Source organism: Cryptotermes secundus, unplaced genomic scaffold, assembly GCF_002891405.2.
Source record: "Cryptotermes secundus unplaced genomic scaffold, Csec_1.0 scaffold819, whole genome shotgun sequence".
In the NCBI taxonomy this organism is placed as follows: domain Eukaryota; kingdom Metazoa; phylum Arthropoda; class Insecta; order Blattodea; family Kalotermitidae; genus Cryptotermes; species Cryptotermes secundus.
In genome coordinates, this window is record NW_019723314.1 from 191705 (window position 1) to 209459 (window position 17755).

General features: G+C 38.9%; 1 protein-coding gene across 2 annotated transcripts in view; it reads right to left on the reverse strand.

Moving 5' to 3' along the window:
* Positions 1 to 17755, reverse strand: part of LOC111861841 (D-beta-hydroxybutyrate dehydrogenase, mitochondrial) — a 21633-nt gene extending 3878 nt beyond the window's left edge. Inside the window, exons 1-5 of one of the 2 annotated variants that reach the window (XM_023846753.2) lie at positions 17030 to 17754; positions 10282 to 10365; positions 6637 to 6811; positions 3312 to 3464; positions 274 to 441 (exon numbers count right to left, since the gene is read on the reverse strand). In XM_023846753.2, the coding sequence (XP_023702521.1) occupies positions 274 to 441; positions 3312 to 3464; positions 6637 to 6811; positions 10282 to 10365; positions 17030 to 17224 (775 nt within the window). In that variant the 5' untranslated portion in view covers positions 17225 to 17754. Of the gene's footprint in view, positions 1 to 273; positions 442 to 3311; positions 3465 to 6636; positions 6812 to 10281; positions 10366 to 17029 lie in introns of both variants that reach the window. The other variant, XM_023846754.2, reaches the window with a different exon arrangement.

A 17755-nucleotide genomic window follows, 5' to 3' on the forward strand; every position in this document is an offset into this window, starting at 1 on the left:
TAGAGTAGAGAAAAAGCTCTTTCGCTTACCAGAAATCAAGCCACAGCCACTCAGCCCATAACCTGTTATTATACCAACTGAGCTATCCCGGCTCGGTCTGGATATGGTAGTGAAGAGAAAAATCCTTGTCTTCCAGGAAATGAAACCCTGGTCATCCTGCCCATAGCCAGTTACTTTAATAATTTTCCTTGGCTCTTCCTTGTATATTGAAATAAGGGTTTTGGTTACTGGTGGTATATTGAAATATGTATATTATGTAAGGGCTTTGCTCACCAGTGGTATAATCACCAGGTTCAACTACAATGACATCTACTCCCCAACGTCGCATTTCCAGTCGGAGGCAGTCACTGAAAGCTTCCATTCCAAATTTAACTGTACAGTATGGAGAACGGAGAGGTGCTGCAATGCGGCCAAGAATACTTACAATATTTATTACACGACCTATAAGAGGAGTTAACAACAACAATAAAAGTCATGGTAAAGGTAAACTTGATTATGGTAACATTACCCTGTAGAATGTACTGATTGTTAGTTCCCACTGAATGGCTGTAAACCTGTGTATCATTCTTCAGACTAAAATTTGATTGTTTTCTATATGCAGGGTAACTCATGAGTCCCTCCATGATTTCTGAACTCTGCTGTACAGTAGCCAGGATGGTCATGACAGGAGGGTGGGGGCTGTCAACAAAAGGAGAGAGATTGTTCTACCTTACAGGTGCTCGATATATCCACCCATGGTGACGTGGCAGACATCAATCGTGTAATCAAGTTCCTGCCACACACATTGCAACATCTCATGGTCAATAGCAGGGACTGTCTTCATGATCCTGTGGTAAATTGCATCACATAGAGGATACGTACACACGATTCTTGATGTAACCCCATAGAAAAAAATCATGGGTTAGGTCGGATGACTGTGGAGACCAGGGAAGAAGAGGAGAGTCACAGTCAGAAGCATGCTCAATCCAGTGACCAGGAAGATTAGCACTGAGGTGAGCATGGACGTCAAAATGGAAATATGGAAGGGCTCTGTCATGTTGGAAAATGAAGTCCTTGCTATCTTCCTATAATTGTGGCATTAGCCATAGTTGCAGCTGGTCCAGGTAGTTGATACTGGTAACATGCTTGATGGCCCTGGCCAGCCTGTTTATTTTGCAGTGCACAGGCAGCCACTCTGCTGGAATTTCATGTACCACCCATGAATTGTTTTGTCTGTAGGTGGTTCTATGTGATACTTGGTTCGAAACCTCCATTGCACCATCACAATTGACTCAGTTTTGGCAAATTCCAAGACACAACGCTTTCTTATCCCCTGTCCTCACCATGTTTCGTCATGACTGCCCGCTAGTGGTGAAACCTGAAAATATGCCATGGTGCCTATTACCCAAACAAACTTCGAGAGATTATCTACCAACTGAAATGCTCCTTTCTGCTGTGTCTGTCTTGGTTGTTGCACTGTCCAGTTTAGAATTTCTGGAGGGACTTATGAATTACCCTGTATATATATAGACACACATGCAAAATTTTAATATCATGATGGGATGTTTAACTGAATTCCTCAGTCATGTCTTCAGATGTCATATGTGTTTTTTCTTTTCTTTGTCTTTCTCTAAGCAGTATCTGAGGATGGTCAAACGTATTCCTCATATTCATCAATTATTAACTTTATTAGAATTGAGGGTATGTAGAAACATACGCAGTTGGTCAGGCCATTCTCACATCTGAGACCTTCACTGAAATTCATTGGATGAACCACAAGGTCACATGTTGTAGTTTCCTTTATTTTATTCTCTCACCACAGTAGGTAGTATGGACACATCATACCTTCGTTTTTTCTTACAACATGTCTTGGCTCATTAAGCCATCATTGATTTGTCACCTGGGCCATTACTTTATGGAGCAGGTGACAGTCAGGGCACCCCTGAAAGTAAGATACTACCTTTCATTTGAAGTGTAGGATTTGTGAAGGGTTGAAATAGTTCATTCATTCATTCATTCAAGCCATCATCAGGTATTTTACTTTTTTTACATTCGCTTGTATTCAACTGCTAGTAGTCTGACATCGGTCAGTCTTTACATATTGGAATACTTGTTTTTTAGTAGTAGTTAGTTACTTAGTTAGTTATTGGAGAGGGTGGGTTTCCCCATGCACTTAGACCTGTATTGTGCTTCCCTCTATGATTTCTACCAGTCTCTATATCCTACCGGTATTGGTGCTTACCATCAGTCCCGCCCAGCCAGCGAAACCGGCTCTACTAGCTGAGAGGTATCTATAATGCTTCCCCCATCTACCAGAGGTATTAGAGACTGCTGTTGGGCGGGAAACGTCCGTAATTTGGCTCAGTGACCTCCTTTGGAGATATGAGGTTCTTTTTACGTGCCATAAAGCTACGACACTGGGCCTACGGCTTAAAGTCCCTCCCGGAGGACTTGTTCCCTGAATTTTTCTGCCCATAAAAATTCGACGACCTCCGCCGGGTATTTGAAACGGCGTACTACGAGTCATGAGGTGGGAACGTTACCTCTAGACTACGGAGGCCGCTTTTTTTTAGTAGTATGTAAACATATGTGTTATTATTATATTTATTATTATCTATTGTTATTTAGTTTTATTATCTAACAAGCACAACATACAAATTTGCATTGCTGACTGTTATTACATCTACAACAGTGTAGTTGTAAACATTCATGATGTGTAGAGATGCCATCCCCACTATGATGCAGAGTAGTGCATGACATGTTAAGACATCATACCCACTTAACTGCTTAAAGAAAACACATATTCTCAGGAACACAAACAAGGAGAAAACACAGTCATACACCTACAAACCAACCAAATAAATACTGCATCAGTACAAGGTTAGAAAAAACATACCCTTTCCTCCACATACAAACAAAAACACGTATATTCTCATAAAAATGTATTCACTTTAAAGACCAGAAAAAATATAAGTCAAATATATAATGATGGCTTAATAAGCCAAAACATGTAAGGAAAGAGGAATGTATGGTGTGTCCATACTACCTGTTGTGGTGATGGAATAAAACAAAGAAATTTCAGACACACAATGTGACATTAGTTGTTGTTTGTATTTTAAAAGAGATGTCTAAACTCCTGAAGTTACTGCCATACCTGTACAGATCATTCAGTAATATTTGGTGAAGCTGGAATTTTATGAAACTTCACAGTGGTATAAATTCCTGTTCTTTGGGTATAATTTCCTGAAGATGGAGTGTCAGATGCAAATATTTGTAGGGATCTCAAAGGCTTACATTTTCACGGGGATTTGTTCCTCAGTTTCCTTACTAACCCTTAGTTTTACGAATGAGTGGCAAGAAAACTTGTGTGATCCTGATTGCACTGAGAAGATTCACTTCTGTAGCCTCTTTATATACAGCGAATGGAATCCATTCAACCTCACCAAAAGCGGCCCACGTTGAACTGTTCACTAGAGCCCAAAGACCTGTGGAATGTAAAAAAATATCTATTGAAATATGTTAATATTATTTCTTTATTTTATTTTTAATTCTTTGAAATTGTGTATATATACACACACGACCAATGGATTTAAAATCTGTGACAAGAATCAGAGCACTGCCTTTGTTTTCACAGTTTAGGGACTCCCTCCCCTACCCTTCTTCAGTAAGAAAGTGAGTATTGCTGGGATAAGTTCAGATACCAGATCACGTTAGACAGTTTTACTATGCACCGACTGATTATAATGTTCACTGTGTATCTTGACAGTAGGGTAAAGTGCAAGGTGACAAGTGCTAGATGAGAGAGAGAGAGAGAGAGAGGAGAGTAGCATAGTGGGGGGGGTTTCCAAAGACAGGGATGGAAATGAACATCCACTCACAGTTCACATATTTTCTAGTATTTTAGATCCATTGGAGGCATTGTACAGATAAACTGTCAGTTCAGTTGAAGTTTGTAATTTTTCTGAGCTTACATACTAAAGAGATAAACTGAATTCTTGAGTATGTACTTGTGTGTTGCATGATTTTATTTCTAGCTGAGGTTTAAAATTAAAATCTAATTATTTGCTTTTAAAGTATGAAGTTATAAGATGTAGGTGTTGGCATTCATTACTGCGTATGACTTAACCTTTAAAGTTCTTACTCAAAGATGCATATGTGATGTCAGAACATTTTCATTTATTACAAGGGATGTTTTATCAAAGTTCAAGAGATATGTAAATGAAATAATTAGTTAATGATTTCAGTTTTTATAATTATTATTTAGTTAATACAGTGAGTTCTTCTGTGAGTTCATACTTGGACAGGAGAGTTGAACACTCCTTCGATCCCATAACACATACACGGTATGTCCAGGATCTGGTAGGACTTTCCCCCCCCCTAAAGTTTGCCCTGCAATGCCATCTGCTGGCAAGTTGTGGCATTAAGATTCTTGAAGTTTCAGCTGTGGCTGTCTATAATTTCAAAGTGCACCTATCACTGTATCATGTGTTCTGACCTTGAATGTAACAGTATTGTTCTGACGCTCGTCGGAAAATGGCGGTTGAATAGAGAGCCAACATCAAATTTTGTTTGAAGTTAGGCAAAACAGCCGGAGAAGCATACGAAATGATGAAAATTGTGTACGGTAGTGATTGTTTGAGTCACTCAAACATTTTTCGATGGTATGCTGTATTAAAATTATCAGATTAAAATTATGAGAACCACAGCTGGGAGTTTGGTTCATATTTATGCTAGACAGTATGATTTTAAGAAACTAGTTTATAAGGGGCCCTGGAAATCAGAGGAGAACCAACTAAAGACAGATGAAAAGAAGTGTGGGTGTGCTACAACTCACAATTTTTTGGAATATTGAGAATATAAAGTAATTTAGCTAAAAAAATATTTTGATGGACTTACTGTGGTTATTATATAGTTGTAATTTGACTGGGTGTTTTTATTATGTTATGCAGAAAGTCAAGTCAATTTTGAAAAGAATCCAAGGGGGGTTATAGCATACGTGAAGGATAATAAAATCAGTAGATGAAATATGGTTGAGAGTAAATGACACAGAACTGTGCTTAACAGAGAGCTGAAGAAAGCCAAACACATTGTAAGAGCTTGTAGTGAAAATGCAAGATGGAGAGCTAATTTTGAATACAAGAAATATTAAATTCATGGAGAAATTGCTTTTCTGAATGTTATTAATTGTAGTCCCTCCAGGATAGCATAGTCGGTAAAGCGACTAGCTACAGGCTGGATGACTGAGCGGTTGGAGTTCGAGTCCTGGTAGGGTCAAGAAATTTCTCTTCTCCACATTGTCCGGACTGGCTCTGGGGTTCACCCACCCTCCTATCCAATGGGTATCGTGGGCTCTTTCCCCAGGATTAAACATGTTCACATTTTCAAACAACAACTCAGTCATGCCAGACGTCTTTCATGCTAAAGAGTTGTGTCTTGTGGGATATAATGTCATGCAGTCAATTGAAAGTCCACTGGCATTTTGGAGGAATGTGTCACCTCCATCTTCAAGGTCTAAAAAGAAACCAAGCAAGAAAAAGAGCTTATCTTATTACCTGCTTCATGTTGGTTTGTTCCTTTGCTTATTCTTTGACCCTGAAGATGGAGGTGACATATTCCTCCAAAAGATTGGTTGGCTTTTAACAAACTTCACAGCATTGTGTCCCCAAAGACAGAACTCCATAGCCACCACTATGAGAACCCCTCCAGTCCTTTTATGTTGACTGGGGGTGGAACCACTCAAATTTCTTGCATCAGTTCTGGGTCAAATGAAAGTAGCTATGATTTGTCCACCATCAAAGAATGTTAAAGAAATCCATCACTCTCTTTTCTGATGTAAGAAATGTGTGGTGGCAAAAATTCATTGCTTGCCACTCCATTTTGCACAGATTTTCAGTTGTCCCACAGTATTCAATGCGGATGTGAAACACCCCTGTTGGCAAGATTTACACTTCTGCCATGTGTCGTAACAGTGGCAGTTGTCACAACATAGTGTGGAATGTTGTTGAAAGCAAGAACTGTGAAGCCAGCAGAGACAGCCATTGCTATGGAACAGCTCTGTAAAGATGCCTGTTGATAAGCAACAGCTTTGTAAGCATGCAGCAATACTAGAGCCATAGCTAAGCAACATGCCTATGCAACAGTGGAGGAAATGGAAGTGGTGTTTTCTGGGCGGTCTGTGCAAATGTAAGTTTCTTTCTGAGAGCAGATAGAACTTAATCACAGTCCTGATATCAGTACACTTGAAATTTGCTCCGCAATTTTATTTCACACACAACCACCAAGCTGCATACCTGTTATGAAGAGCAGACACTAACGCCACACCTATGGAGAGTTCTCTCACACAGTACATTACAGTCTGTTGATGCCATACAGTAAACATATGAATGTTCCTTATATTTTAGTAATAGCAGACCCCAGCCTTTCAAAAATCATTAATTATAAAAAATAAATCATTTGTAAACATTCTACACAACTGAAGAGATGTGATGAAGGAACACTGAGACCAATACATACAGATCACAAGAATGCATTTGGAAGCTTTGTGTACTCAAAATTGGAGTACACCTTTCAACTGTTGTTTTCCTCTGTTTCAAACATTGGATTGTTTAAATGTTCTATTTCAGTACTAGAGGAACAATTACATCCTTTCCACTTTACCAGATGTTCCATGAGGTAAGTTCTCCTTCACATAAGCTGCAGCTGCTAATATCTCTTTCTCTGATGTTACATCCAGCTGCAAAGTATGCAGACGTCCTGAAGACTCATCCTTTAGCTTCCTTGCGCTTTTACTTCCTTTGTCCTTGTCTTGGAAGCCAGCAAACACCGTGAATCCCTATAATGAATGACAGCCTGTAGACCATAGCAATCTATTGTAAACTAATTTATCGCAACTGATAGGATGTAGCTTGACCAGAAGTTTATTTTCAGTTGTCTCTACATAAATTTGAGATGGAAATATTTGTAGAAGACAGTAGATTCCAAATGGAAATGTAGATGTACTTGGCTGTTTGTATAGTATAATATAGATTGTGAGCGCTGGATATAACATGTAATATGGTGGAGTGTTAAGGTTCTGATTACATGCTAAAGTCCATTGGTGGTCTAATCTAGAGCTTTACAACTCATTCTTGTTCAAGAGCTGAGTAAAGAGTTTACATAAAATAGCAGACATTCTTAAATGTGTACAAATTACCATTTTAGACACTTTTAGTGTTACTTTTTATAGATTCCAATTTAGTAAAAATGTGACCAGATTGATGAAGCTGGATCAATCCTTCCAAGCAAATGCAGGGGTAGTATCTTCAGTTAGGCCTTTATTGCTTCCTTCCACATCCTTTCAAATTCACTGTTCACTGTCATTCAGTCATTTGATGCCACAGGCCTACAGTCTGAATTACTGATACCATAATAACATAAATTGGAAATATATGAATGAATAAAGGACTCAGATAGCTCAGTCAGTAAAGTGATTGCTTACAGGCTAAAGCAACTGGAATTTAATACGTGGAGGATGGGGTTCTTTTCTTCACATCAAGAATGGCTCTAGGGCCCATCCAGTCTCCTGTTCAATGAGTACTGGCAAGTCTCTCTCCAGGGACAAAATGATCAGTGTATGACCCTGATCACTTTGCTCATCTAATGTTGAGGTTAACAATATGTGGAATTCCACTCCATCATATGTCATTGTGGTATGGTTATTAATCTTAGAGATATCTCTTTTCCATGCTTTGTCTAATTTTTACTGTAATTAGGCTTGCATATTACAACGCAGAATACTTTCCTTCATATTATCAAACTTATACATTGCTTACATCTGATGCAAGGGACACAGTTTTTGTACAACAGTGGAAGGTGAATTTACTGATACAAGTCATTTTTATATTGCCACAGTTAACTGAAACATTCCCTCTTTTTTATTTTTACTTTGCTTAGTGGGGGGTGGAGTCCAACTGGGTCCACTTGGTACGGCGGCCACTGATTTGCCTATTGTAGTCCGCCCTGGGTGATTATGATGATGGAGAATTTTGTGGAATGAAGATTGGCAGGGGAAATGGAAGTATTCAGAGAAAACCCGCCCCAGCGCCACTTTATCTACCACAAATCCCACTTGACTAGACCCGGGATCGAACGCGGGTCACCACAGTGGGAAGCCAGCGATAACCGCTTGAGCTATGGCGTGGCCTCAACTTTCGCTCTTACTATTATGTCTTCAGAAAGACTAACTGAATTTACTATGTAATCTGAAACCACTCACAATGACATTATCCCCTATGTTCTGCAAATGGCACAACAAATAGCCCATAACCATATGGCTAAAAATATTTGTAAAGGTCAATGAGTCTCAGTTGTAGTGTAGCCATTTGGCCTTTCACTACAACCATGAGTCAGGCTTGGCACTGGAACATTATGGGTTAGATAAGCACTATGATATACTGAAATAACACCATTAGCAGTTGAGAGAATACTGAATGGAAAGAGTGTAGAATCAATTTATATTCTGCTTACTACATAGAGAGCATACAAAGTTAACCATTATATCGTCATGTTATATTTTAGCGTCCTGTTGCACTGATTTAAGTCCATGATTTATTTTATCCATCTTCTAGTGCATACATTCATCTATCCCCTGTTCTCACTCTCATGTATGTATGTTTTAGTATGTATAGACAAGGCATGCAATGAACTAGTTTGTCGTGGATTGGATCAGCACCTGAAGATGGCACATTTGTGCCGAAACATGTAGTGAGAGTGAGAAGAGGGGATAGATGAATGTATGCACTAGAAGACGGATAAAATAAATCATGGACATTATATCGTCACTGTCTTCATCATCATCACATCAACATTTTTGAACTGGTTTCTTTTCCTAGTCTTTTCCTTATCCAAAAGTTGGTGAACTATTACTAGTCCTTTCAGTCAAATTTTGTATTGAATGCTAGTCTCAGGAAAATATTGGTTAGTTGTGGTGTTCCATCTGTCCCAAATGTAATCAGTTCTGCTATACAGGTTATATATGGCAAAGTTCTCCATAATGGCAAAATCACCTTATCCAAAATGGATAACCTGCAATGACAAAACTGTATTTGGTTTTTGCATTTCTTTGAGTAATCCATTCCATCGCAACTACAAATAAATTTTTAGCAGAAAAAAAAAACATTGTGTAACAATGGAAAATTCACTACAGCAGAACAGGTGCATTTGTGTTGATTTTAGTTGGATGAGTCAGAACCTGCTGTATTCCTCTCTTCCATATCAAACACATATCTATACAGTATATTTGGTGTATTTTTGGTAATTATATAATTGAATGAATTGTAACAAGACTGAAATATTTTAAACAATAATTTTTGCTGGGAAGAACTAAACTGACACTACTATAGTAAAACCCAAAGATTCAATGTCATTAATACCAAAGACCAGCAATGTACATGATCCTGAGCTACCTCGTTCCACCTCCCACCCTCATTACCTGTCTTCCTAAGGGCAATTTACATTATTGTCCCCATATACTTCCTGATCTTGCAAGTAGGCATTTCTCGCTTGGTTCATACACCTTGTTTATCAAAACTTAACAACTTGTCATTCATTGGAGTGCCCATATATTAGCTTACAGACCATATAGAAAACAATTATGTGTTTCCTAATTTGGGACAATTGAACATTCATGAGGTAAATTTAAATCTTTAGTTGGCAACATGTATATTCTGCAGTTGGTTATGCTGCAAGGTGTTTAGGAAAAATAAATCATTTATAAGGAAAAATCAGTGCATATTTTCAATTCTGAAAAGTACAATGAAGTCAATTTCACACCTACAAAATTTATTGTTTCCATACTGTTAATTTTTAATTCGCATAGTGAGGGGTTGTGTCCAGTTGGTTCCATTTGGCATTGCAACCACTGATTGGCCTATTGTACCTGCCCCAGGTGATTATGATGATGGAGAATTTGGTGGAATGAAGACTGGTAGGGGAAACCGAAGTACTCAGAGAAAACCTACCCCAGCTCCACTTTGTCCACCACAAATCCCACTTGACTAGAACCGGGCTGCTGCGGTGGGAAGCCAGCGACTAACTATGGAGCGGCCATTCCATACTGTTAGTTATAGTCAGAATGACAAAAGTGTGCCAATGGTGGAAATACAATGTTTGTGTGGACTGATGGTTCTACAGCTCACAACCATTTGACATATAATGTTATGAACTCATGTTGTATGTAATTAAGATTTAGAACCAACATGATACCTCGTATAGTCATTTATTCTTTTCTGGATAATATAATTTGTATTTAAGTTCCTAACTTACCAGATCATCCAATTGGCGAGCAGCTGCATACCCAATTTTTGAGGTACAGTCGGTTATTAAAACTGTTTTGCCGGCTGCAGTTACCTATAAAGTCAAGGAGGAATATTTTTGCATTAAATAGACAGGCAGTACAAACACTGATTTTGAATGTAGCTTTCAGACACTTCAGAGACAATGATAATGTATTCTTGATTACTTTAGATTGACCAATATGTGGGACTTGATGTTTTCACAGCAGTGAGAGTTTAGTCTGTGGTATTCTGGGTTGATACCAGCGTTTTGGAGGAACTTACTGTCTCCATCTTAAGGTTGGAAAGGTGGGGGCAGCAGAGTCCTCTGAAATATTGGTATCTGCCTACAAGTCTAGAAGGTGTCATAACCCAGAGCACTACCATCTAAATAATTCCAATAGTTAATAAGACTTATATTTGGATTTCTTATACTTATGGGTCATAAGAATTGTTACTCATTCACAGAAAAATTAGATAAATAAAAATGTAATTGAGACTGGTAGATGGAAATTTTTCCATATTCCAGATACTAAAATTAGGAAACTGATTGAAACATGGTGTTATATGAAAAGTTAAACAATTATTATATTGACCTAATTAGGTTTTGTCACTAATATATATACAGAAAAAAGGTAAAAGTAAAGTAGTCCCTATGCTTAATTAATTAAGAACCATGCCATGAAGATGTATGGGGGAGTGGAAGTTTAGCTCCATCTCTTGACCTTGGCGCTGGATGGAAGAAAGGGGGCAAGCTTCATGCCCCGGCCCCCTTGACCCCGGGGAAAGAGCCCATGGTACCCATTCGAGAGAAGACTGGGTGGGTCCCAGAGCTTGTGTGGACGCTGTGGAGTAGAGAAAACCCACTTGCTTCTGCTGGGAATTGAACTCGGGGCATCCATCCCGTACAATTTGTAGATAAATGCATTAGGCTATATTGGACGCAAAGTAGTTGAAGCTTGAATTCCATCTGTCATTTCTACTGTTGAGGTCTGGAAAGTGTGGCGCCTTACCTCCACAACACCTACATGATTTCACTCCTGCAGCCTTTGGTCAGGGATGCCTTCACATGTCGCGAAGAATACAAAATTTGTCACAGAATCAAATCTTTAGATATATTTTACAGGATTTTCTGAGTGTATGTCTTTAATCTGGTGCATCGCTAAGGAAAAATATGCCTTGTTACACTGGATTGCCCCTAGACGTAGCAAGAAATGAGCGAGCACTAGGTCCTGCGCCTTAGAAGAAGTGAATTGCCGGGCAGTTCCCTCATTGTTGTGACCCAGTCTTCACTTTCTGATACAGTCTGTACTAGTTTATTCAACTACGGGCCTTTCTCACGGGTCCTCGAAGTAGCAGCTAGAATATTATTTTCATAATAATATGTCTGATGTTGAACAGATCCATTCATCAAGATTAAACATACATTCCTTCAACGTCAGTTTCTGTCATTAGGAGTATTAAATATATTTCTGAATCGTTGCGGGGTTTCCATACCACACAAAGAAGCAACAAGTGCAGAAGATGCGTATTTCTGACAAAACGGTCTTTGTAATAGCGGCTTGTCGATCCCTTGTCTCAACGACGGTCTAGTTCATTCGAGTTCCGCGTTACCCTTATAACACAGAGACGGCTTGCCTGAAACTGATCCAGGAAAAGAAAAGTTATCACCCTCTCCAGCTGAAAACCGATAAAAATCCTCAGAATTTCATAATTAACTTCCAGACACTATGACGAAATCCGTCACTAGCGTCGTTAATTCTCAGAAACTAAAAACGATTTTACATACATTTTTATGATCCGTTTAGATTACTACCGATCAAGAGTCACGAAATAACCAAAATACGAAAATGAAGGAAAAGGATTTGAAAAATTGGCCGTCCCTAAAATCGTGCCGCTCTAGGGGGACGCTCGATTCGCCTCTAATTTCTCACCGGCCCTGGAGAAGGCCATAAAGAAACAAAATTAGCCTGTTTTTTTGACGACTAAAACAACTAAAAACACCGAGCAGATATTATGACGAGCCGAAATCAGAAGCTAAAACACTGTCGGTCAAGAGGACGCAAACATTAAGATTTAAAAAGGCAATGCGTTTATATTTATTTAAATTATTGATTAGTCTGAAACAGAAACACAGAACTGTCACGTCCTTAGAATCTTGCGGGTATGTGAGGAGGAGTTGAACAATGAATGCGTGAAACAATCGAAATTACTGAAATAAAACAGCGACCACAAATACTACTACTACTAAACCAATTTGTTGCCAGAAATACTAGACTGATCTTGTCTCATATTCTTCTATTTATATAACTCAACACAGATTTGCAAAGAAATATGTCTGGCACGAAATGTTGATGTTTTTGATAAAGATGCTAGAATTATAGTCTATGAGGATTCATTCACATCTAAGTGCTAAGAAGGAAGAGTCCTCTTAACGTGTCTGAAGAAAGCGCCTGGTGTATAAATCTGGACAGACAGACTGACGGGGAACTATTAATAAGTGCTTTCGATTATATGAAACGACCTTGTGAAGTGAAACGATATTATTTTAAGTACTCATAGTTTTGACACGCCTTCCTGAACTTCTTTGTCGTTAAGATGAATTGTATACTGGACGATCCGTGAGAATTGTATCTAATTCTGGATGTTTATTTGGAGGATCAAGAAACGTCAGTCCTTGTTCATGACCCACCCACCACATGCAGGGATACGTAGCAGCAAGTGACTCTTACGAAGAGCATTCAGTATAGCGGTGACTAATTTTATGCAAGATTAGCAATAATGATGAAAGAAGCGCATTGTCGAATTTAAAGGTATTCTGCATTCTTTGCCTGAGAAGATTAAGATAGTTCACGAAGGATTCTGTGAGGAAAGTCGATTTGAGAATTCGAATTAGTGGTCTCCACAGTGTGACCTGACGGCGCGAATTCTGTGCGTTATTTTTCGCTTATTTTTCATTTTTTTTACAAGATATTCCGTTAGTTGGGAAGAGGAACATGTCTATTGCCTATTGTAGTCTGCCCCGAGTGATTATGATGATGGAGAATTTGGTGGAATGAAGATTGGCAGGGGAAATCGAAGTACTAGGAGAAAACCCGCCCCAGCGCCATTTTGTCCACCACAAATTCCACTTGACCAGACCCGGGATCGAAACCGGGCCGCCGCGGTGGGAAACTAGCGACTAACCGCTTGAGCTAGGGCGCGGCCTAACAATTAACTTATTTGCTCTGAGTCCAGCTAAATACCGGGTCGCAGATGAAATCCTGAGGATCTAAGATGTGACATATTGTCTGTCGTAGACTGATTTATTGGGGGGGGACGAAGTACGTCGAGATAAACATGACCAAGTATCATTTTGTCCATCACAAACCCCTCATGAACTGGCCTGCAATTGAATTTGGAATTCCGGGACGAGAAGCTGATGTTTAGCTGCCTTAACTTATGGACTGATCGAACGATAAAAAATAGCCCAATAAAAGGTCTCGGCCGAAATATTGATCCCCCATTAATTGATATCATTTCGTGTTTTCCCTCATTCTTTCCAGGCAAATGTCAGGATATTTAAAATAAGGCAGTGACCGCTTTCTTCCACATCATTTTTAAATTACCACTGTCATCGAATCTTCTGATGCTATCTAGTCTGAAGTGGTGGTAGCGTTTTTAAATAAACTAAAATTAAATAAATATATAGAAGACCTAAATCTATATCTGTCAGTAGCCCAGAAAAAAATGTCGCGAATGAAAGAGGATAACACTATAATCTGATTTGATATTGTCAAGTCACTGATCTTCAAAACGTCACGCTTGGACATTCTGCTGTGTGGAACTATTCCAATCAGTAACACAGTGACTGGTCACTTGAATGTAGCTCTAAATATGCTCAATATATTTGATACAGAGCCTGTATGACTTCCATACTATTAATAGGAAAATATGCCAGTGGTCACGATAATTTGGCAACTCAAGTAGATTCAGGTCACAACTAAAATTAGTGTCCTCTAATTCTACTCCATGTGTTCAGAGTTTACAGTGCAACAATATTCAACGGGGTTTTTAAATAGAATACTGTTTCTCTTAAAAATAGAACGTAAACACGACGTGTTTTACTATATTCTACTCTACTTATTTGTTTATTATCATTACCCAAATTGCGGAAATGGATGGATATGTGCTAGACGATTTGGATTCGATTCCCGGCCAGGGTCCACAATGTTTCCTTCGTCACTTTATCCAGATCGGCTCTGTAGCTCGCCCAACCGAGATAATGTCCCCTTGGAGCAAAGCGGTCGGAGCGTAAACGAACCAAGATTGTTTCTTTCCTAGCTGATACATAACTATTATATCATTCAGTGTTGCATAAACAATGCAGTTGATGAACCAACCAAGTATTAATCGGATGTACTCTATGGGGGTACCGGGCATGTTGTTGTAATAGTTCTGTATTCAGGGCATATCTTTGTTATCTGTCGGCTATTATGATGGTTTTCGTGGCTTTACTCAGTCCCTCCAATCAAATGTCTGCATAGTACTTTGAAAATGATCACTATCACCTCATTAGATTTCATGACCAAATATGTATTTGACCATCTCATCTGACGCCATAGGCATATACGATTAAGTATGCAACTGAAACACAATCGCTAAATAACCTACCAATCACTATCTGAACTGCAGGAGTGTCTGTACCGTCTTAACTCGGAATTTTCTTCCAGTTTATTACAGATTAATTCCGAAACAGCAGCTTAAAACAGGATATCGCCTGACGTCTTCCGCTTCGAGTCATAATTTAAGATTATCGCAATACTGTCCCATTAAATACAAATAATGAAAAAGAGGGGAGAGGAGGAATTTAACGGCGTATCTTAACATTAGCATTGCATAAAGTTTAACCTACTTAATTACTCATTGAGCTGAGCCCTTCTTGAGGAGCCGCCAATTCTGCTACTCAAAAATTCCCCAGCATTTTATGGAACCCGAAGGTTCATTACCGTGGTCACAGGAGAGCCCCCCCAAGTCCCTATCCTGAGCCAGATCAATCCAATCCATGCAATCCTATTTAAGATCCATTTTAATATTGTCCACTCACCTACGCATTGGTCTTCCCAGTGGTCTCTTTCCTCCTGGCTTTCCCGCCAATATCCTATATGCATTCCTCTTCTCCCCATTTGTGCTACATGCCCTGCCCACCACATCTTCCTTGACTTGATCATTCTAATTATACTCGTAGAAGAGTACAAGTTATGAAGCTCCTCATTATGCAGTTTTCTCCAACCTCCTGTCACTTCATCTCTCTTCAGTCCAAATATTCTCCTCAACACCCTGTTCTCAAACACCCTCAATATATGTTTCTCCCTTAATGTCAGAGACCAAGTTTCACACCCATACAGAACTACAGGCATGCACGAAGTGCGACATAGTTAAATATACAAAATGAAGGATGTACATTTTCAGTTGTCAAAAAACTATCAACGGAGTTCAAAGACATCTTCAGATATGGTTAGTTCAACACTGGTTTATTTTATTTTTCTGTAAATAATAAAACAGATAAAACGGAAGATTAACAGACTTTACATAACTTCATATAAGTATGATAAATCGCGATTATAAGTTTATTGTACTTTCTAACTAGATTTAATAATGAATGAACATAGATAAATCCACGAATGCAGTGAAATTTAAAGGCCGCGAAATACGGCGTCTGAGCAGGTCAGTAATATTTTAAGTCTGACCTTCAACATACAAAACGAATAAGAATGTGTTCTATATTCCGACATTTTTCTTCCATCGTTTGGTGAATTCAAACGCCAACATTAAATTACGTTATGGTCCATTAATATCATTTGCGCATTTACTTTTATAAATCATTTTCAATGCAAATATCTCACAAAAGTTTACGAAAAGGAGTATGTACACAGCTGTCTCTGAGGTGGGTCATTGAAGGTCAATTCCTGACAGAAGCAAAGATTTTTGTAGTCAGGTTTTCGAGCACATTATAGAACACTTCCATGCTCCTAGGCACCGATGATTTCTTCCACGGAAGTAAAATTGCCTGAGTATGAAGCTGACAGCTCACTTCCACATCGTACCGGAGTGTACAACAATGATTCGCTACCAAAACATTTTGCCTGCCACAGGCCAATTTGATCAGAACAAAAAAACACTGTCCTACCACAGTAAAAACAAATCTTCTCTTTACCAAAGTAATGTATTCTTAAATTTTGTAGATTTTAGTATTACGTTAATCATGGATGGAATTTCTTAATGACTTAAATATTTTAACAGTTTGATAACAAGCTTTATTAATATAATTATATAAAACATTATTGCTGTTGGCACAAATACGATTAGACTTGAAAAGTTCGTGTTTAGAACGCAGGGAACTTTCTGCAGAAGTAAATTTTGTATAACTTAATTGTGTTCAATATGAGTTTCTTATGACGGCGACCATGAAGAAGGTTTTTCTGGGTTGCGACGCCGTTAGGAGAGAGGATATTATTTCTGAGACCTCGTCGCACCCAGCTGACCGTCAAATCCCATCGTTTAAGAGTCACTCATGTAGAGTGTAAGCCTTCTTAACATGGTGTTGGCCAAAGACGAAACTAAACCTTTACTTATCACTATTCGTAATTTATGTCATAATCACCCACATCACCATTAATGTTATTATAATTGTTATTCTGAGCTAAAATATGAATGATCGGTACGAAATTGTGACAAAACTATATTTGTAGTTGTTTTACCTTGAGATTATGATAGAAGAAAACTGCACCCAGGCTGGAGACGACAAACCAGAGGAAAAGTGTGAAAGTTGAAACTTGGGAGATATAGAGGCTGTTTAGGATTGTTGAGAGAATAACTGCTGCAGCGTGTGAAAATATGACGGGAAGAAGGCAACGATCAAACAGATCCCATGGTAATTCTTCGTTCTTCCCCATCACTTCGTTAAAACTACGTCGTCGTTGACTTCCTACTTATTCTACCACTACCGTCAGTTGTAGCCGCGCCCCTTGAGCCTACCCAACACACACAAACCAGGCAACAAGCCAAAATTCTCAAAAGTAGCGTTCTGAGCCAAAAACACCAGGTCAACTATCGCTGCACTATTTCCACAACTGCTGCTGAACTGCCGTCACATGCGCTTCTTAGAGAAGGCAGTTCTTGTAGCTAGAGACACCTAGTTGTGTACTCCCCACATCTTCGGTTTATTTGTAATCTTTAATTTATGCAATGCATCGCATCATGGTTATATGATTGCCCGTGCATATGCAACGTTTAATCAAAACTGTTGCTCGCATATCAACATGATAAAGCAGGTCACCCCTAAGTATCCTGCCTCAGGACCGGCGGTATTTTCTACAGAGTCAAATTGGTTTCAATTGTTTTTGTAATAGGTTCCCACAGGTCTATTGCTTTCGGTCTGTTCGTCTATATCCTCGTTTCCCTTTTCAATTACTCCACTTTGGCTG